This window comes from Bipolaris oryzae (genome assembly GCF_000523455.1).
Source record: "Bipolaris oryzae ATCC 44560 unplaced genomic scaffold scaffold_90, whole genome shotgun sequence".
NCBI lineage: Eukaryota > Fungi > Ascomycota > Dothideomycetes > Pleosporales > Pleosporaceae > Bipolaris > Bipolaris oryzae.
Window position 1 is genome coordinate 67808 of NW_006911366.1, and position 20110 is coordinate 87917.

A 20110-nucleotide genomic window follows, 5' to 3' on the forward strand; every position below is an offset into this window, starting at 1 on the left:
AAGCATGCAAAAAAAATCAATGCCCCGCCATGAAATGAAAATGTCTAAATAAATCTTGACCCTAAGAGAAAAAAAAAAGAACGCTTTTGGGCACAAATGAAAAAAAAATTGGCCATGCGAACAGAGATCAAAGTCGTAAATCTAAAAGAGAGAGAGAGAGAGAGAAAGAGAAAAAGATACAAGGTTCCATGCCGAAAAGAAAGGAAGAAGAAGATGAAAAAAGAATGAGCAAACTCTCCCTTTCTAGTAAGGAAAGTTACATATCTTGCATAAACTTCTCATAATAATCATCCATCCATTGCACAGCCGTAAACCCACTCTCGCGACTCCCATCGGCAAAACGATGGAAAGTGCCCACATAGCCATCGGGCCTCACATTAACAACGACAACCTCATTCTTATCAAGGCCATCAAGCCACTTATCCATGCACGTTTGCTTCCGGGTATCTTTATCCGGAACATCATCTAGATAGAGCGTAAAGGCCGATTCACGGAGGACATTGGGCAGGTCTCTAAGCTCGAAATTGGTGCGATTTTCATCGGTGACGAGGGCGTAGGTGAAAACGCCGCTAACGGGTGTGTAGCGTTCGGGAAGAACGAATTCGTCGTGGGGGGCGGCAAGTGGGGGCTGGACAGTGTACGAGGCGTTTCCTGCTGCACTAACGCGACCGACGTAGGAAGCATGGCCGAGGTGGGCGTGGCAAACCGTTTCTAAAAAGGGCATGGCGGCGCGGATGTTGTGGGTGAAGAAGTAGATGCGGAATTGGCCCAAGGCGGGGATGTCCGTCTGGATGTCGACGGGGTTGGCGTCGATGTAGCGCGTTACTTTTGCGGGCGGAAGAAGGTAGCCGGGCTTGAGGTGGCCCCGGGAAGAGCCTTTTGATTTTACATTTAGCACGTTTGCGTCGTAGTTTACACCGCAGCCTGAGATAAAGGCCACATTCTTGGCAAAGTTTGCGGCAAGGGCTGCGGGATCGCCCTTGTGGAAGGCATTGGCGTGCTCGTAGTCAAAGTCAATCAGGTCCTTGGCAATTTTTTGTCGTTCCTGCTCGTACGACTGCAGCAGCGAAGGTTTAGCGAGACCGCGGGTGGCAAAGTTGAGCTTCCAGGCAAGGTTCCAGGCGTCGTGCATTGACGTGTTCATTCCTTGTGCTGCTTTGGGGGAGTGGGTGTGGCTAGCGTCGCCAGCAATGAAGACCAGCTGGTCGTCGTCGGCAAAGCGGGCGGCAACACGCTGTCCAATCTTGTAGCGGCCAAACCACTCGACATTTCTCCACTCGAGCCTGTATGGCTGCAGTATGGCCTGCGCCCGCTTTTGCACGAATTCCTGTGTGGCTTGCTGGGGCCCAACAACTTCGGTGGAGTCGGGACGCAGCTCAATGTAGAGGCGAGTCAGACCCCTCTCGCGGGGAATGAGGAGTACGGAGCCGAGTGCGTCTGACTGGATAACGACTTTGCTCCAGATGTCTGGAAAGTCCGTCTCGAGCACACCGTCTATTACGCCCCAGACAGCATCGGTCGACGAGCCGACTAGACTGGCGCCCTGTATGCACTTGCGGACTTTGGAATGGGCACCATCGCAGCCGACAATGTATCGTGTGTTGAAGGTCTTGGGGGCACGGCCGACGTCTTGCTGGCAGCTGACGGTAAGCGGACGGATGGCCATGGGCGTGTACTTGAAATCGACAAAGGCAGTGTTCCTGGCTACCGTGACACCTCTCTCCTTCAGATCATCCTCGAGCACGCCCTCGACCATGCCCTGGTGGACGAGCAGCATGTAGGGATCGGTGAGGTCTACGACAGGCGGGTAGTGAACCTCGCGGTTGGAGCGGTACAGCGGCTTGTCGACTGTCGACTTCCAAAAGGCAATGTCGTAAATCTTGACGCCTTTGCGCAGCAGTGGCTCTGCAAGACGCATCTGGCGGAGAGTCTCAATCGTCTTTGGCTGCAGGCCGTCGGCACGGCCGGCAGCGGTGCGGTTGGGTCGGTCATCGATGATGCGTGTCTTGATGCCGTAGCGGACCAAGTTGTCGCTGTATGGATTGGTTAGAGGGTGCACTCTTGGCTGGCAGTGTGGTTGGGTGTGTCGAATACTCACGCAAGCATGAGGCCGGCGGGGCCTGCGCCGACGACCATGACATCACTCATGAAGCTGGAGTAGTCGTCCTCTCTGGTGTAGGGCACGCTGGGGGTCGTCTCCAAACTGCTGCCTGTAGAACGGGATTCCGAGTCTGAGATGGTGGTGATGCCGGGAGCCATCTTGTCGCGGATGGACGTGGGCGGGCTGGTCGAGGTTGAGCGCTTCATGCGCGTCCATAGCGAGGGCGCCATGCTTTTGCTATGTAGGCAATAGTGGGCGGGGCGCTAGGGCAGAGAGGGTCGGGGGAGGCCGACTCGGTCGAGGTGAGAAGGATTTGAAGAGTCAAACACCGTTCGATTATCTGTCGAAGATGCGCCCATTTTCAAACGGCAGAGCAGCGTCCAGGGTCGTCCGAGGCGCGTCATTGTGCTGGCGGCGAGGGAGAGAGAGTGGGCGCCAATGGGTGATGCGACGCAAGGGGTTGCATGCACACGGCCGTGAACGGCTTCTTTCAGCCCCACCCGCATCCCCGGCTGCCACCCAAGTCACCACCACGTCCCATGTCGTTGTCATGGCTGTGGCCGTTGCAACCCCCCGACAAGACGCCGACGGCAGCTAGCTGTCCTGAGCAAGCCGCGATATTGCATCCACGTGGAAGGGGTTGGGGTTGGGGTTGTTGAGCAGGCCAGTGTGCCCGGGGGGATGTGGAAGTACCAGTATACAATGTCCATGTGCGTACGGTACATCTCAAAGCGGTGTGTCCGTCTGTCTGGCTGTCTGGCCGTGCCGTCTCTTGTAATTCTTGATGTTAATGGTCCCCACCAGGGCCCCCTCTATCTCGCTCTCTCTCTGTCTGTCTTTATCTCTGCTATCGCTGCTATCTCTTGTATCTCGTGTATCTCGTGTATGCTGACTGACTATATTTTCACCGTCACCACCACCACCACCACCTCGTCTTCTTCTTCTTCTTCTTCCTCCTCCTCCTCCTCCTCCACCACCACCTCCTCCACCATGACGACATGCAGCACGTCCCAATTGCAATGGCAGCAAGTAGCCGCCCAGAAACAGTCTTTGCGTCGAGCGGCCATGCAGCGCTTCACGGGCGCAGACGCTGAAACGACGGCAGCAGAAGTGAACCCGGGCGGCTTGCGGATGCAGGTGGTGCACGCTGACAACTGCAGGCCTTGCCCAATGCGGACCACAGCCTGGCCTTGACCTCCGCCATCAGCAGCCTCCATCTCGTCTCCGAAGCCATCTCCTCGCGCGCTGTCACGGCTTCGCAGCTGCTGCTTGCCTACATCGCCCGGTAAGTAAGCTTTGCTCCCCATCCTCAACTTGCTCTCGACCCATTCTCACGCCACCTTTTCTTGCACAGCGCTACACATGCTCAAACCCGCGTACGGCCCGCCGCCTTCCATCCTCTACTAGTAGTCGACCTCCGACCCCCCGTCCCGCTAACTGCCTTGTACAGACAAACTGGCACGTGCCCGCCCTCTCTCCTCTTCTCCAATGCAGTCCAATGCAGTCCTATCCAATCCAATAACCCTCCCGCTCATTCCCCCCGCCGCCTTTGCTGACTGATGCAGTCTGACCGAGATTCTCTTTGAAGATGCCCTTAAACAAGCCAAGGAGCTGGATGCCTTTTTCGAACAAAACGGCCGTCTGGTGGGGCCTCTCCACGGCGTGCCAATGACTCTCAAGGACCAGTTCGATGTCAAGGGATACGACAGCACCTTGGGCTACGTCGGACGGGCTTTTCGTCCTGCCCTCCAAGATTGCGTCTTGGTCTCTATGCTCAAAGCCATGGGCGCTGTCATCCTTGCCAAGTCCAATCTCCCCCAGAGCATCATGGTAAGTGTATACATGAATAAGTGCTTATATTTACACCCATACATGTCCACATTATGTATTACTATAGACCTATGCACACACACACACACACACACACACACACACACACACACACATACACGCGACATGCATGGCTTCCAGAACAAAGTGCACAACTGACTCCGCCAGTGGTGCGAAACGGACAACCCATTGTGGGGCCGTACCGTTCATGATAAAAACCCCGAATTCACCCCCGGCGGTTCCACTGGTGGGGAGGCGGCGCTGCTGGCACTGCAAGGTACAGTGGTTGGATGGGGCACCGACATTGGAGGTAGCGTGCGCATTCCCTCCCATATGAACGGCCTATATGCTCTTAAGCCCAGCAGTACGCGTCTACCATACCAAGGCGTTTCCGTCTCGACCGAAGGCCAGGAGCACGTCCCGTCCGTTGTAGGGCCGATGACTCGAAACATGGCCTCCCTAGTCGACGTCACAAAGGCAGTGATCGACGCAAGTCCCTGGGACCACGACCCAAAGTGCTGTCCAGTTGCTTGGCGATCTGAACTCTACCAAGATGCGCTATCCAGGCCGTTGGTGATCGCAGTCATGCGCGACGATGGCGTAGTCAGGTGCCATCCACCCATTGCACGCGTACTCGATCAAGTAGCCGCTGCTCTCCAAGACGCTGGCCACGAAGTGATGGCGTGGACACCAGGCGGTCTGCACCAGGAGTGCATCGACGTCATGGCAAGTCCATCACCATTTCCACATCTGACTCGACCCTGACGACGTGTGTGCAGGACCAGTTTTATACGGCCGATGGCGGTGAGGATATCCGACGTGACGTCGAGGCCGGTGGCGAGCCCTTCATACCCCATGTCGAGGCCCTCGTGAATAGGGGACAGCCCATTTCGGTATACGACTACTGGCAGCTCAACAAGCAGAAGCTGGCATTGCAGAAGCGCTACCTGGACATGTGGAACTCGACGCGCTGCGAGAAAAGCGGAAAGTCTGTCGATGTTCTGCTTACCCCCGTCATGCCACACTCTGCCGTACCACATGGTCAGTCCCGGTGGGTAGGATACACCAAAGTTTTTAACTTCATAGACTACCCGGCAGTTGTGCTGCCTGCCGGTCAAGTTTCAAAAGAGCTTGATGCTGAGGCTACCAAAGCCATGGGTGAATACCGTCCCAGAAATCCCTTGGACGAATGGAACTGGAACATGTTTGACCTGGAGGCAATGGACGGCATGCCGATTGGAGTGCAGGTTGTAGCGCGTCGCTTGCATGAGGAAAAGGTGCTTGGTGCTGCAGCTGCCATTGACAGGATAGTTAATGGGGTGTAGTGTGGTACGCACTTGTAATGTCCGTTTAGCACTTTTGTTGATGCGGCTGCAAACAAGTTAAATTAGAGTTTTGCCGAGCTTTTGAGATGCCGACCGTGAAGATGCCGCTCGCTCGTGTTCGGCGGATCCTGAAGGATTGAGCCTAACGCACGTGAATACGCGAGCACGCGACAACCAAGCCTATAATGATTCGTGGCGTCCCCGCTATCGAGTCGTGCAAGTGCAAGGTGCCCTGCTCCACTGTGGAAAGCGACCCTGCATCAATAGGCCGCGGGCAAGCGGGGAAATACGATCAAGACATCACAAGCCAAGTGATGATTTTTACAATACCTCCTGTCGAGTTGCTTTTTTACATCTTCTGTTATGTTTACTCTGATACGCCAACTTCAATATTTGATGTAGTCGGAATTTGACCTGCTTAGTACAGAGAAGTTTCCTTCGATATCCAGCCAAAACTCGCATGATAAGAGTGCTCTGTAAGGTGAACGTCAACCGCCACGTGACGATATCGAATGGGAGCTCGTACCAGCGATTGATTTGTACAGCATCCCTTGCATCCTTCTCGTCATGTCCTAGAAACCTTATCTATATCGGTCCCTGCCCATGTACCGTTCACTATCTCCATGTCGCAGTCCCGTCATGCTAAAATCAAAGGGTAGTATACTAGAGTACACTACGCTCTTCTCCAAGCCCTCTCGTACTACGTCAGCATCGGAACACACGGAACCTATCGGAATAAAGCCACAACGCATACCCCTCACGCCGTCATGTGCCTATCTATCCCATACTCACGCACCTCGCAAGCTCGCCCTCTCCCCCACACACATGCAGCATGTATCAACGACATTATTTAGCCTACCGGATATGCACCTGTGCACCAATGATGCTCCCGAAGCTAACCGTCGCCGCTGCCCAGAAAAAAAAACAAAGGAAAGCAAAGGTTCCATCTGCAAAGCTAGATAAGCTATCGACACTTGCTCGCGCGTCCTGTTGAGCTACTGTATGTGATCGTCACACAAGGTTTGCGCCTGCCTGATAGGCTGGTGAGACGGAGCCGTATGACGACAACTGACAGCTTGCTCTCTCCAAAGTGCAGCATGTAGTGTTTGAGCTGGCTGATAAGACGTGGATGGGCATCCTTTGAGCCGCTTGGATAGCTGTACAAGTCCTGTTGGTGGTTTTGCGGCTTTTGTGTCTTGAGACGTGAGAACACACAGATACGGCTGAGGTAGCAAGCGGAGAAGTGACATCATGACTCCCGGTAAGCCGAAGGTTATGGTAAAGAAAGAGCGTGATGAGCGGAGTAGGCTTGATGTAAGTGTTTTTTCGCGTCTGTTTACTTTATCACGGATTTTTGTTTATTGATTCGGTGTCCTACAGGTTGTCATCGTCGGTGCTGGGCTTGGTGGTCTCGGAGCAGCGATATCGATCTTACTAGCTGGGCACAACGTACACATCCTCGAGTCGACGTCGGAAATTGGTGAAATCGGCGCTGGAATCCAATGCTTACCGAATGCGTCACGCATCCTGATATCCTGGGGTCTCGAAGAGTATCTTGAGAAGTATGCGACGACACCGCGGTTCGGCAATATGCTTGGGTGGAAGGGAAATAAGATAAGCGACATGGATTTTCACGAGTATGAAGGAGAATGCGGGACGCCGTTTTGGGATTTTCACAGGGCGGACTTGCATAGGGGACTGTTGGAACGAGCAGTCGAGTTGGGTGCAAAGTTGACTACAAGAGCTCGGGTCGTGGATATCGAGTACGAAGCCGATCAAGGGAACCAGACTACCCGAGCCATCGCCATATGTCACGACGGCACGCGACACGCAGCCGATCTCGTAGTCGGGGCCGACGGCATCAACTCCAAATGTCGCGAGATACTCCTCGGCCACAAAGACCCCCCGCTTCTCACCGGCGACCTCGCATACCGCCTCCTCCTCTCCACCAGCGACATGCTCAAAGACCCGGATCTCGCACCTTTTGTCCTTGACCCCCAGGTAAACTACTGGATCGGGCCCGACGCCCACGCAGTAAACTACGTCCTCCGCGGCGGTAAGCTCTTCAACATGGTCCTCCTCGTCCCAGACGACATGCCCGCCGGCGCCAACACGCTCGCGGGAAACGTAGAGGAAATGCGGGCCCTCTATAAAGACTGGGACCCCCGCATCCGCAAGTTACTCGCGCTATGCACGTCCGTAGCTAAATGGCGGTTGATGATCCGCCCGGGGCTTGATCCTACTTGGTCTCATACCCGGTCCGCTGCTTTTACGATTCTAGGGGATGCCGCGCATGCGACGCTGCCGTATCTCGCGTCTGGAGCGGGTATGTCGCTGGAAGATGCGCATGTGCTTGGGTTATGTCTCTCACGGCTGACTGGTAAGTCCCGTGCTGATAAGGCGAGAGCACTGGCGGTGTACGAGCGGTGTAGGCGCGAACGCACTGAACGTGTTGTTTCGAGAGGGAATCGCCAGCAGTATCTTTATCACGTGCATGATGGCGAGGCCCAGGTGCGGCGAGATGAGTTGTTGAAGGCTTTTGGGGGTTTCAATGGCAGGGGCAGGGTGAGGAAGGAGGAGTTTGAAGAGGCCGGGTTGAGGATTGGGGAGGATCCGCTTGCGTGGCGGTGGGGGGGTGTGGGGAGTTGGCTTTTGACATATGGGTGTGAGGAGGATGTTGAGAGGAGGTGGAAGGAGGTGGAAGGGGAGAGTAGGGGAAGTTTGGAGGGGGATAGTGTTAGGGCAGTTTTGTAGGGGAGGCGACTTCGTAGTAAAATCGGAAACTGATATGGAATAGCTTAATTGAGGGGTTTTATATATTATCCAACCCTCATTTGTAGGGTATAGAGTGGGATGTGTAAATTTGTTGGAGTCAGTGTACAAAACATGGGCCGCTTGAGGTAGTCGCTTTGCGTTGGCTGTGGAATTACATCTGCCTGACAATATCTAGGAATTGGCATCTTTTCCAGCAACTGCTAAGAGTGAAATCTTGTAGGAAGTGTACAGTATGTCTTGAGTGCCCGGGCCGTTTGAATGCCGAGTCATATTCCTTGACGGTACTTCCATTTTTCCCTGTCGGTGCAGATTGTACTTATTTATGGTAGAATACCTGTATCATCCCATGTATTAACAGATTTCCCACACTAATAACAATATGTAGACATAAAAATAGCTGACCTGATTATCAGCAGATAGTTACATGAAGACGGAAAGTCAAGAGAAACATGAGTCGGTGTACTAAGAGTGGCCTAAGAAGGTTAGAGGTGGCATGAGAGAAGGGAGACGTCCGAGTTTCCTTCCGTTACAATATACCAACTAAAAAACAACACCACATCAGCACATCAGCACACCCCGCATCCACGATCCAAGCGCAAAAGCTAGCATACTCTCAATCTAGTGAACCAATATTCCGCACGGCTACAAGCGCATGGGAAAAGAGTATCAGATGACCTTCAGCAAACACCGGTCTTATTGACAAGCTCATCGGAGTTGCCCGAACCGCCTCTTTCCGCCCATGTACTAGCCAACAGCCCGTCCAACGAGCCCCGCGTTACTAACAACACCTCGGGCCCCACGTCATGCCTGCCCTCCCCAAAAGCATTCGGCGCGTCGCGTCGCCCTCTCTTTCTTCTTTCCTTTCTTTTTCTTCTTCTTCTTCTCCTTCTCCTCCTTTCCCACAATGACCACACCCACCATCCCCAAATTCAGCCCTGGAGAAGCCGTCAACGAAGAAAATGGCCTGATCCACGGTGTCTCAGCGCAGGAGCTGCAGATTCTAGGGGAGCAATGCTTTGATGCACGTGAGAGGGCTTATTGTAAGTACTTTTATATCCACACAATCAAATAGTGTGCACAAGAATCTTTAGTTTTGTGTCTTGAAAGCGGGGGAAATGGGAATAGTTTTATACCAACAACACCAAAATACAGGCCCTTACTCCCTCTTCCGTGTCGGCGCCTCCCTCCTCCTCAACACCTCAAACCCCACCGCCCCCTCCACAACCCACATAATCACGGGCGCAAACGTCGAAAATGCCGCCTACCCCGTCGGCACCTGTGCAGAGCGCGTCGCCATGGGCACAGCCGTAATAGCAGGACACCGACTCGGCGCCTTCAAGGCCGTTGGCGTCACAACCGACATTGTGGATTTTTGCTCTCCCTGCGGCATGTGTCGCCAGTTCCTGCGAGAGTTCTTAGCGCTTGAGACACCGATTTTCATGTTTAATAAGGAGGGCAAATGGATTGTGAGGACCATGGGCGAGTTGTTGCCCCTGAGCTTTGGGCCGGATGTTTTGCCCCCGCGGGAAGAGTTGAGGAAGGGGCAGGAGGGTGATAAGGCGAAGACTGCTTAAAGGGTTAGTTTGAAATGGGCATTGAGTGTGTGTGCATTTGCAAGGGTACTAGTGGGAGTATATCAGCATCGCTGGCGCACTGGGTGTTGTATGGAATGAAAGGTACTAGATTAGACGGGTGGTACATGTATCCTACAAACAGAATTAAATCCAACAAAATACACGCAATGTACTACTACTACCACTACTACTAATACTGCCTGTTTCTCCCTTTTATCGGAATTCCCATCTCACTCCTACCAATTCTATGTATTCTGGCACCCACCCCCCGCACCGCAGCCCGTCTCTTCTCCCCCCGCGGAAACCCCGATAAGCCACCCCCCCCTCCCCCCAGATAAGAATCCCCAACACCCAACATTTCCCTATCTCCGCGCCCCGTGGATATGTAATGCACAATGCCACAATCTAACCTTCCCTTTAACCAAGTAAATCAACATGGCTGTGACTAATCCCCCTCCCATCCCCCCTCTTGTCCGCCCGCACTGCTTGAGCGTCGGTATTTTTTCTCCGTTTTTTTTGCCATTTTCTAAATTTTTTTTTCCACCCTGGACTGGAACTACTTTTGTGTTGCGTTGTTGATTGAGTAAGATTCGGAAAAATAATTTAGTGATAAGATGAACCAAAGCAATGGGAGTGGGAGGGAAGAAGGGATTACGGATTCTGAGCATTTTTCGCCATATAGGGCGGATGGGAAACTAGTAAGTTATTGTTCTCTCTCTCTCTCTCTCTCTCTCTCCATTTTTTTTGTTAAGAATGGTGAGAGGGGGTTTGGGGTGTGGAGTTGGGGAGAAAGAGACAAGAAAGGTGGGAGGATGAGAAAGACAAAATAAGGATATATGTGAGAATGGATAGCTGATGATACTTGGGAATTAATAGTACGGCTTCGTCTGTGTAGTCACAGGCGCCACGCAACCTGTAGGCAAAGCTATCGTTGCTGAATTAGCTGGTTCGTCTTTCTCCATCCAAAAACCTTTCTTCACAAAACCTCCTTCTCTCCCAGAAGAAGAACCCCCCCCCCCAAATCTCATCACAAACCTATCAATTCTAACCCCACACCCAGCCCACGGCGCAGCCTGCATCTACGCCTGCTCCACCCTCCCCTCCGACCCCTACTCCCTCCCCGATCACACAAGCACGCAGTACCCCAACACGAAAATCATAAGCTACCCATACAACATGGCCTCTGAAGAAGACACCCTGGCCCTCATCGACGACGTCCTAAACACCTGGGGCCGCCTCGACGTCTGGACCTCGTCCACGGGCCTGCTGGGACCCCCCTCAATCACGCAAACGGGACCGAAAGACCTATACGCTGCCTTTGATACGAATGCGCTCCCCGCGTTTTTCGCGCTGAAATACGCACCGGCTGCGATGCAGAAGACGACGCCCAAGGGTAACTATGCGAATGCTGCGCCCAAGGATGTTGCGTATGGTTCCATCATCGTGGTGACGAGCGTGGCGGGGACGTATGGCGGGTGCTGGGCGCCTGCGTTTACCATGGCGTCGCATGCGGCCTTGGGCGTGGTACGATCAGGAGTGCTGGTGCTGAAAGGGACTGGGGTGAGGATTAACGCGGTGGCAGCGGGCCAGATCGATGTCGGTGTTGATTTGAAAGATTGTGGGGTCAAGGAGATGGCGCAGGGACAGTTTCCGCCGGCGAGTTTGCAAGGGGGCGAGAGTCAGAAGAGGACGATTGGGTTGGAGAGGGCGGGGAGACCAGAGGAGGTGGGGAGGACGGTGGGGTTTTTGGCGAGTGGGTTTAGTAGTTATATTACGGGTGCGGAGTTGAGGGTTGATGGGGGCGCGGGGGTTATGAATCCCATTACTGTGCCTGTCTAGTAGGCTATCTAGTGGTAAGGATGGGGGATAGAAGAGGGGATCGAGGGTTCTTTTTTTTTTACAGTAACATACTCCAGCCGTTTACGCCTTGCTAATGCTGCAACACAACCGGTACACCTTTTTCCCAGTTCTCTATGCTCTCTTTGATATTCACCCAGTACCGCAATTTTACCGCTTCGCTCTTTGCTGCATCTAGGTTATCCTCTTTAAACGCCTTGTCGATAATCTCTGTACTTTGCACTATTCTCTCTTCGTTCCTTTGTCGCATCTCTTCCAAATCCTCCTCTCGCTCCGCCTCCTCTATACTCTCTCTCGCCTCGAGAACCTCCATCAACAGTTCCGGGTCGTCCACCTTGGCCGTCTCATCCTCCGCCACCTCAATGCCGCGTAAGGAAAGTAGGTATTGTGCGCGCAGTAAGGGATTTTGCAGCGTTTTGTAGGCTTCGTTTATCCGCGCTGATGTGGCTTCGGCACGCTTTTTGTCTGCTTGCGGGTGGAGATCGGGATGCGCGCGAGCTTGTAGCTGCAGGAACTCGCGCTTAAGGGCGGCGAGGTCGATGGCAAAGGGGCCGTTTGGTGGAGGACCGTCGGGGAGCGATACGGGGAAGAAGGAATAGTGTGTTTGTGGGGCTTGCGCAGTTGCTGATGATTTTGTTTCAAGTGGCTTTTCGACCGTATTCGAGCTCAATGACGTGGATTGGAAGCGACGGAAAGCTGCTTGAGGTGTTATCCGGTGGGCGCAAAAGAGACATGGTGCGCCGATTTGTCGCGTACGAAATGGGGATGAGGCGGCTGATTCGGAGGTGAGCGGTGCGCGGATTTTACGCGCGGCGGATGGTCTCAGGGAGCGCATGGTTTAGGTTGTGGGGTGTATGTATAGGTATAGCGGGGGTGTAGGCGGAGAGAGGATTTGGTGATAAATGTTGCGTTAGGCTAAAGTGCAGGGGTCAAACATTCTCGCGCTCGATATTTGATCGGCTACGTCATCCATCACTGTTACCTACCAATGACATGTGCATGCAACTGACAAATAGTTACAGTCTAGATCCTTTTCTTGTCTGTGGTTAATCGAGTTCGTGTTTGAGCTTTTCGCAAAGTTGCCGAATGCTTCCTATTCGTTGTCTCACTGCAAGCTGGCGTAATGCTCTCTATTGTGGTGGTGCATGAACACTATATCTTGATCTTCTACATCAAAGTCATCAGCACCATATCAAAGATATACCATTAAAACTCAGCAAGTTCTGATTGATATCTCCTGATATGTTATGGCAGCGGATCAATTTACTTTTCCTGCATTGTCCGGAATTTAATAGAGTTAATTGAATGAGCATCTTGCAATAAATTATAACAAATTGCCGATGAATAGGTACTGCAGAGATATTCTATGAGTCACGTTGAAGTCTTCGAACGTCCCTGACATGTGATTATCTTAATAACACAACTAGCGAAGTGGCCATCGTGTACAATATATTTCAGCGTGTAAGTTGTGTTAACATTTGTCACATATTCATTGCGACGCATCGCCTCAGAATGACTGGATTAAAACAGCAACGATCGCAATATCTCACAAATACAAATCGTAGTCATTTATGAGGATTTATTAGGGACAGGCATGTGTGGTGTATTCGTGTCTGATCTTAGATATGTGTTCTGAAGAATATTTGATATCCTCCGTACCAACATACAAAAACAAGATACTCACAAACAGGCTATACATTGTATTATTTCGCTGAGCGGAATATAGACTAAATAACAGCATAGTCAATCACTCACACACCTATGCAAAAATAGAATGATCCTCGGACTACCCTAAGAGCGCTAACAAGCCCGCAAAAAGTGCAAAAAATGGGGTCTTACCGCGACTCGAACGCGGGGCCTCTCGCAAGCTGTGCTCGGGAAAACCCTAAGCGAGAATCATACCACTAGACCATAAGACCGTGTAGCTGTAGTAGCTATTGATGGAAGAAAGAAGCAGACAACACAATATAAAATGAGTAAAAATGGACAGTCAGCGCTGTGGTGAGTCGAATCGGAGAACGAATTCCATCACAACAGTGCGGGGCTCTAGCTGTGGGGTCGGTCGACCCACGGACCTGACATCGTTATCTTAGAACAATATACGTATTACCGTCTAACTGAGATGGTTGGGTAATGCAAATCCTCTGAAATTGAGGGCAGACAGTGTTTATAGTACCTGTTCTTTGCCACTTCCTTCAAGCCACTCCCGATTGATACGTCATATGCACTACCGCAAGGGTCGTGCCTCCATCATCGACATCATGAACGCAATTTCCCGAACTGTGTTTGCATGACTTCTGCTCCACTGTGCAAGCTTCCACTCACTGGGCCAATGTATCCAATGACTGTCGCTCTGCTACAGCCAGCTCCGCGAAATTGTACATAATCATTGTGATGCACAATGGTCCTCCAATTGTTCATTCCTGAAGGTATGCGTCTGAAGAGCACAAGCTGCGCATAGCTCCTGACCGAGCTCTAGGCGAGGGACAACATCCGCTCACGCGAAAACGACCCAGTGGCCTTCCTGCACAGCTTGACCTGATAACATCACCATGGAGAAGTTCACTTGCTGCTGCTGGCCTCACCGGCTTCCTTGCGCTTGTCGGCCGCTCACATCCAGGCACGTTCCTCCGTTCCACCGCCTTCTTCAGCATCGTCGATCTCTCATGGACATCTGCTGGATTGTATGGGCAACGGGAGATAAATAGAGGGGTGTTTAAAATGGAAAACATCACGCCGGAGCCTGGCAAGCTGTGGAAAAGGACTACGCAATGGACTGCACATGATGCGACGCTGGCTGGTGGAGTATTGGGTATTGTGACGGCCTTGAACCCGCGCGCTTTCCCTGGAGCCTATGGAATTTCAAGGTTCATTGGAGCAGCGACTGTCGGATGCGCACTTGGATACAAGGCCGGGCAAACCTTCATAACTCGCATCGACCCGCGACTTATGAGCGTCATTGAAACATCCGATAAGATAACCCGGCGGAGAGCGTATGATAAGTTGCAGCGTGACGAAGAAGCGAAAGCTTCGCTATCTTTCGTTGGCAGACTCGCGCTCAAGTATCATACATCCCCATATGTACAGATTCTGCAGAATCCCCTATATTATGCTGGGGCCATGGGGATGGTTGGTGTGTCTAGTGTACAGCAGCACGCGAAACCATCGAGCCAAGCATCCCGGGGGCCAGCGGTGAGCTCATCGCTGCAAGCAGACGCGGCCAAGTTCACTCTCATACAAATAGAGTTCAAAGCAGACGAATTTACAGGACCAGACATGGAAGCAGGCTATCGAGCATACAAGGACAGTCCTCAGACGCGGGACGTAAACGCCATTCAAGAATGGCGGGAGAAGATCAAGAGGCATAGGGAACAAATAAGAAAGGAAATAGTCCTTTTGTGGAGGCGTCTTGGGTTGAGAGAGGACATCTTCTACCTCCAGACCGAAGAAGACAGGGGTAAAGATATATTGCGACGAGAGCTACAACTACTCAACAACATGACTGAGGACATGATTCTTAGGTATACGATCCTCGGATACCACGAAGCAGACGCGGAAAAGCAATTGCGGCAGATGCACCGAACAGACGATGTTGAACCTTCCAGCACAGAATCCGAAACACCGCAGCAGTCGGCAGTAGCTGCGCAAGACGACTACCCTGGTCCAATTGTTGTCACGGAGCAAGTGCGCACCAACTGGGAAAGACAAAAGGAGGTCCTATACCACCTCGAGCATACGTTGTCACAGTATGAAGAAATGCAGCCAGCGGAAGGATCACCAGTATTTGAGCATCGCAAGCAACTCCAGCAGAATGTGGAAGATCTGAAGAGAAACATCGAGGCTACTGAAAAGATGCTTCACTGGTTCGAGGGGCAGGTACAACTACTGGCCGAGGACAAGGCCAATGCCAAGAGAGAAACGTAGCACTAAGTATGCAATCATTAATGCGTTAGCAAAGATACACCTTTTTCTGAGCAGATTGACTAGAGAGTACTTCACTTATGCAAAAACACCCTATGCACCCAAGACTGTGTTCACGCTCAATTAGTATTCTACAACGCAGCTTCCTTCTTCTCCTGCGCGACCCCAAATGTAGCTCCTCCCTCTTCCAAGAACCGCTTCTCTTCCTCCGTACTCTCCCTCCCCAACGCCCCATTCCGATGTGGATACCTGCCAAACCTATCCAGTATATCTCTATGTTCCCTAGCCGACTTGTTATACCCTCCAAGAAACATTTTTGTGCCTTTGTATCCCTCTAAACTTGCCGCCTCCTTCTCCAACTCATATACAATGCCGTCTACGAAATCGTGATCAGCCACATCTTCAGAGTGGATCAGCGGCATGTAGAACCACATCCTATGCGGCGACGAAAGACGGAAAAGCGGATGTAAATCCGGTCGCGAGATAGGCGACTCGGAGGATAAAAGGGTGCGGACTAGATGCGTCGCAATGCGATCGTAGTGGTTGTACACGAGCTGCAGCCCAGAATTCGTACGGTATATATTCCGCGGTATCTGGTCGAGCAGGAGCGTCATACTGAGCGCCGCCCACGCTGCTTCCTCGCTATTCGCATCCCTATTTCGCTCAGCAATACGGCGCAATTCGTCCAGGAACGGATTCGCGGTCGCGTCGGGCCATTTTTCGGGGCCAATGGCTTCGAGTGCGGGGGAAAAGGCGTCGCGGCATTGTGTGTCGAATGCAACTCGTTCGGCAGGGGTCGCCATGAACCAGCGCTTCACCACGCTCATGTCAAGCTCTTGACCGCTCGTGTCGACACCAGGGAACCATGTCGATACTACGCGATCGTAGAGTGTGCGGTTGAAGAGGGAGGAGTCGAGTTTGAAGGCGGAGGAGGTGGACATGGTGCGTTGGGAAATTGGCGCACGGATGCTGGAGAGGTAGAGACTGGATATTAGGAAACGCAGAGGCGTGCGGACTACCAAGCGAGTGAGCATTATTAGTTTTCCATGGATTTGTTAGCTATGGGATGCGCCTTGATTTTTTTATATGCGATTTGCGCTGCGATCTCGACATGATTCGGGCTAATTGCAAGACTTGTATCTTCGCCAGGTTGCTGAAGGATGAAGGTGGGTTTCGGCGGCTTCGGGAGCCGACAGAGAGACTGCTGACTAAAGACTGCATGCGGTGCTTGTTATCATCATATTCAAGCGTCGCCTTTGTGTGATCTTAGCAGCGGAAAGATGTATCATTTTCGGATCGAATGGTTTGGAGTCTACTTGCCAGAATTGGTGTGTTAGATCCTGCCTAGAGGCTTCGAGACATTCGCGACCAGCACGTGCTAACGCGCTGTGGGAGCCCATGTACATTTCCCCATTGCCATGGTCTGGCGGAATATGGGGAAAGGTGGAGAAGAGGCTATGGACAAAACACGGGCTAGTCTGTCGACCTTTACTCCGCATTCCCCTCTTTCATCTGCCTGCTTCATACTTAGGTCTCTTGGCCTAATTATGTGGGGACGCAATATACATTCAACCATGTATACCATCAAAAGAATGCCCATAATTGATAAAATATCCAGAGATCCGATTCCTAAAGTCTAATCCCTAAGAGCGTTGTGTTGTTTCTTACGCTTCATGTTCTACCCCAACATACACCCCAGCTATTCCTAGCCCCACATGTACACCCTTGCCCTCCTATCCTTGCTGCTCGCGGCCTTTGTTATCTACACACGATACAAGAATAAACCACCGCCCGGCACAAAAGCTGCGCCTGGGCCTACCGGCCTCCCAATCCTCGGAAATGCACATCAACTCAGCCAGCAACCGCACCAGCAGATCACAGCATGGGCTCGAGAGTACGGCGAAGTATACAAAATCCGGCTGGGCTGGAATGATTGGTACATGATATGCTCACCCGATGCGTGCAAGGAAATTCTTGACAAGCAGTCTGCATATACCAGCTCACGGACGCCATTACCTGTATCTGGAGATGCGCTGAGCGGGGGAATGAGATTCTTGTTTATGGAGTATGGACCTGAATGGCGAAAGTTAAGAAGCATCAGCCACAGATTGCTCACTCCTGCTGTGAGCGCCACTTTCAAGCCAAGTCAGGAATTCGAAGCAAAGATGCTGCTTGAGGAGATTTTGAACGGAGCAGATACAGAGAAGGGAAATGGGGTCAGTTACAAAGCGATCAGAAGATATACCGTTAGTGTCATCATGACGAGTACTTATGGAAGACGTATCCCAGATTGGGTGAGTGCGTATATACGAAGAACGTGTGTTGATTTGGACTAATAAGATTAGAACTGCGACGAAGTTCATGGCATTTACGATATCATGAACGATTTTTCTCTCATGGCAAAACCAGGCACTTACCTTGCTGATACACTTCCTTTTCTCGGAAAACTCCCTCCAAAACTACAGTGGTGGCGCAAAGATGTCAAACCATATTTTGAAAAGCAAGCCAGACTCTGGATGTCGTTTTGGAGCACCCTGAAAATGCAGATGGAAACCAAGCAAGCCCCCGAGTGCTTCGTCAAACAATTCATCGAAAGCGACTACGAAAGGCAGGGTATCAGTGAGCTCCAGGCAGCGTTCCTGGCAGGTAGTATGATCGAAGCAGGAAGCGAAACAACATCTGCAGCACTAAATACAGCCATACTTTACCTCTCTGCAAACCCATATGCCAGACAAAGGGCATTTGAAGAGATTCAGAAAGTCGTATCATCTACCAGATCTCCAAACTTCGATGACGAGCCCAACTTGCCTTATATCCGTGCCATCGTCAAAGAAACACTGCGTCTGCGTCCTGTTACCAACATCGGTACACCGCATTATACTACCGCACCCGTCACTTACAAGGGCATCCACATCCCCGCACAATCAGTCGTATGTCTCCAACAATACCCCATTCACTACGATCCCAATATCTTCAACGAACCCCAGCGCTTCAAGCCAGAAAGATATCTCAACCACCCGCACGGATCAGGTCACTACGCTGCTGGCCCTGCAGCGAGCCGCGACCACTGGGCTTTTGGCGCGGGTCGCAGAATCTGCTCTGGCGTGCATCTTGCAGAGAACAGCATTTTCATTGTTCTCGCAAAGTTGCTGTGGGCATTCGATATCTTGCCACCGCTTGATAGCTCGGGAAAGGAGATTGAAGTTGATACTAGCGATGAGGCGTTTGATGCGGCTGGGAGTACGACGATGGCGAAGCCGTATAATGTAAGGTGGAGAGTTCGGTCTGAAGAGGTTAAGGAGACGATATTGCGAGAGGCGGTTGAGGCTAGGAGGGATGGGTATGTGCTTAGAGGGGTGCGTGTGGGTGAAGAGGGTGTTGAGGTTTGATTTTATTGGGATTGTTCACACGGGATTTTCTATCTGCTATCATTTGAAACCCAGTATATCTGTTGCGCAGTCATTTCTACAAACATGATGATAAGACTGCTGCATACTGTAACTGATATAGGCGTTTTGTAAAGTTATTGTTTTCCCATAAAAGTGACCACTGTTTATCCTTTTCGGCGTTTGCTGTCCCCACTTTACCTATCTGACCTCATCGTCCCTTCCTGTGCTCTGCTCCCTGTACCAACAACCCTTCCCCTCTATTACCACACTTTATCCAAACACCAACGCCTTCAAGCAACTTAACGTGAGTACGGCAATAACGAAAAAGACTAGAACCATGGTGTTGAGCGACTTCGACATAGCAGTCTCCAACCTCAACATCGACCAAGGCGACACTATTGAAGACGTCATGAATGTCCCGTTTACGACTGTCGTAGATGCTCCCGTACGGGACTTTGCTACATTGTATCCGCATGACCAGGCAGAGTCGGATGAGGACGAGCAGATAAACAGGTATCGCAGACTGATCGAGGAGAAATTGAGGGTGCAAGTGTCAGCACAGGAACTCGAGTCCAAGATGGCGGCAACAAAAGATATTACCGATCGTTATGCAGCTCAAGCCGTCTGCCAGGATGAAGAAAGCGGTACCGAAGCCATTCATGATGCCCTCACAGATCAAAAAGTCAGCAAACATTCACATGAATACAAACACTGCTAACACCACAACAGTCTCCCAACACAAACAAACCCTCCCCTCCAACACCACCTCCTTTCCACACCCGCCGAGCCTCCGAACCCACTCTCTCCCCAAATACTTCATCAGCCATAACCACCCCACCCAAGGCACCTTGCAATACTCCCTCAAGCCCAACCCCCAATTCACTTCCGCCATCCAAGCACCGTCGAAACCCTGACTCACGCAACATCGACTTTCGGCGACCCCGCCATAAGGTTGAAGAAGAAGAAGAAGGAGAGGAAGAGGAAGAGGAAGAAGACCTCGAACAATACCGCACCATGGATTTAGCACCCTTGGAACCTATTATGCAGAGTAGCTCTGCGGGCGATTTGATTACGTACGGTACACCGATTAAAGTGCGAGATGTGGATATTTTCCGCGTAGCAGGTTGAAAAATGATGGAAGATGAGAGTGCTGTTCATGTTTCGTCACGGTGGCGAAGAAGTCGCCCGGTAATGCCACAGAGGAAAACAAGGTTCACGCAGTGTACAACGTAGATGTAGTAGCAAAAATAATTCAATCTTTCAACTTTTCTTTTCGCTCTCCCATTTTCTCCATGTTGAATCCAAAAAATGGAGCGAATCAAGCGCCATCCCAATGCC

The 20110-nt window shown here is 51.6% G+C and overlaps 10 protein-coding genes across 10 annotated transcripts; 7 read left to right on the top strand and 3 right to left on the bottom strand.

The window, feature by feature from the left end:
• Positions 1-256: 256 nt before the first annotated feature.
• On the bottom strand, positions 257-2331 carry COCMIDRAFT_6415 (uncharacterized protein; the record flags this gene model as incomplete). The annotated part of the gene is made up of 2 exons (XM_007691028.1): positions 257-2033; positions 2099-2331. 2 exons carry the CDS (start codon positions 2329-2331, stop codon positions 257-259), a joined length of 2010 nt encoding a protein of 669 aa, XP_007689218.1.
• A 760-nt stretch (positions 2332-3091) lies between these two features.
• Positions 3092-5256, top strand: COCMIDRAFT_98648 (uncharacterized protein; the record flags this gene model as incomplete). Its single annotated transcript, XM_007691058.1, has 5 exons — positions 3092-3211; positions 3262-3386; positions 3667-3931; positions 4100-4651; positions 4711-5256. The coding sequence occupies 5 exons, from the start codon at positions 3092-3094 to the stop codon at positions 5254-5256; spliced, it is 1608 nt and encodes a 535-aa protein (XP_007689248.1).
• A 1251-nt stretch (positions 5257-6507) lies between these two features.
• COCMIDRAFT_98668 (uncharacterized protein) lies at positions 6508-8010 on the top strand (the record flags this gene model as incomplete). The annotated part of the gene is made up of 2 exons (XM_007691059.1): positions 6508-6570; positions 6637-8010. 2 exons carry the CDS (start codon positions 6508-6510, stop codon positions 8008-8010), a joined length of 1437 nt encoding a protein of 478 aa, XP_007689249.1.
• Positions 8011-8935: 925 nt separating this feature from the next.
• Positions 8936-9605, top strand: COCMIDRAFT_98720 (uncharacterized protein; the record flags this gene model as incomplete). Its single annotated transcript, XM_007691060.1, has 2 exons — positions 8936-9071; positions 9184-9605. 2 exons carry the CDS (start codon positions 8936-8938, stop codon positions 9603-9605), a joined length of 558 nt encoding a protein of 185 aa, XP_007689250.1.
• Positions 9606-10219: 614 nt separating this feature from the next.
• On the top strand, positions 10220-11444 carry COCMIDRAFT_98669 (uncharacterized protein; the record flags this gene model as incomplete). The annotated part of the gene is made up of 3 exons (XM_007691061.1): positions 10220-10303; positions 10482-10551; positions 10666-11444. The coding sequence occupies 3 exons, from the start codon at positions 10220-10222 to the stop codon at positions 11442-11444; spliced, it is 933 nt and encodes a 310-aa protein (XP_007689251.1).
• Positions 11445-11535: 91 nt separating this feature from the next.
• COCMIDRAFT_6420 (uncharacterized protein) lies at positions 11536-12297 on the bottom strand (the record flags this gene model as incomplete). The annotated part of the gene is made up of 1 exon (XM_007691029.1): positions 11536-12297. One exon carries the CDS (start codon positions 12295-12297, stop codon positions 11536-11538), a length of 762 nt encoding a protein of 253 aa, XP_007689219.1.
• Positions 12298-13863: 1566 nt separating this feature from the next.
• Positions 13864-15102, top strand: COCMIDRAFT_27407 (uncharacterized protein; the record flags this gene model as incomplete). The annotated part of the gene is made up of 3 exons (XM_007691032.1): positions 13864-13891; positions 13942-14919; positions 14984-15102. 3 exons carry the CDS (start codon positions 13864-13866, stop codon positions 15100-15102), a joined length of 1125 nt encoding a protein of 374 aa, XP_007689222.1.
• Positions 15103-15514: 412 nt separating this feature from the next.
• COCMIDRAFT_37903 (uncharacterized protein) lies at positions 15515-16417 on the bottom strand (the record flags this gene model as incomplete). Its single annotated transcript, XM_007691042.1, has 1 exon — positions 15515-16417. One exon carries the CDS (start codon positions 16415-16417, stop codon positions 15515-15517), a length of 903 nt encoding a protein of 300 aa, XP_007689232.1.
• A 681-nt stretch (positions 16418-17098) lies between these two features.
• On the top strand, positions 17099-18772 carry COCMIDRAFT_98757 (uncharacterized protein; the record flags this gene model as incomplete). The annotated part of the gene is made up of 2 exons (XM_007691062.1): positions 17099-17677; positions 17729-18772. The coding sequence occupies 2 exons, from the start codon at positions 17099-17101 to the stop codon at positions 18770-18772; spliced, it is 1623 nt and encodes a 540-aa protein (XP_007689252.1).
• A 337-nt stretch (positions 18773-19109) lies between these two features.
• COCMIDRAFT_98724 (uncharacterized protein) lies at positions 19110-19900 on the top strand (the record flags this gene model as incomplete). Its single annotated transcript, XM_007691063.1, has 2 exons — positions 19110-19394; positions 19502-19900. 2 exons carry the CDS (start codon positions 19110-19112, stop codon positions 19898-19900), a joined length of 684 nt encoding a protein of 227 aa, XP_007689253.1.
• Between the last annotated feature and the right edge of the window lie 210 nt (positions 19901-20110).